General features: G+C 65.2%; 1 protein-coding gene across 1 annotated transcript in view; it reads right to left on the bottom strand.

Moving 5' to 3' along the window:
* PLIN1 (perilipin 1) overlaps positions 1 to 339 on the bottom strand; it is a 4,985-nt gene that overhangs the window by 884 nt on the left and 3,762 nt on the right. The window contains 2 exon segments of the mRNA XM_010075633.1: position 1; positions 4 to 199. The exon segment at position 1 is cut by the window's left edge and continues 159 nt beyond it. Of these exon segments, the coding sequence (XP_010073935.1) occupies position 1; positions 4 to 199 (197 nt within the window).

Here is a 339-nt window from a genome sequence, read left to right on the forward strand (position 1 = left end):
GGGGGCCGCTGACAAGGTCCCCCCCGAGGCCATCCACTGTCTCCATTGCCTTGGACAGTCTGCGGGGGGTGAAGAGGATCAACCCCTCTGCTGCATCCCAGGCCACTGCTGGGACCTTCTTCACGCTGGAGATGCCGGAGGCGCAGGCAGTTTGCAGGTTCTGAGCCACACTTCCCACCAGCCCGGGGCCATCCCCTGCCTGCCGACAGAACCCAGCTCAGCCACTGGCCTTGTCCCTGCCAGGGGTGGTCCTGAGCTCCCCATCACCTCCACACTCCCAAGGCTGAGCACTTCCAGCTCGCTGCTTGCAGTGGGATTCCTCCCTGTCCCCCTGATCCG

This window comes from Pterocles gutturalis, unplaced genomic scaffold (assembly GCF_000699245.1).
Source record: "Pterocles gutturalis isolate BGI_N339 unplaced genomic scaffold, ASM69924v1 scaffold40372, whole genome shotgun sequence".
Classification (NCBI taxonomy): Eukaryota; Metazoa; Chordata; class Aves; order Pterocliformes; family Pteroclidae; genus Pterocles; species Pterocles gutturalis.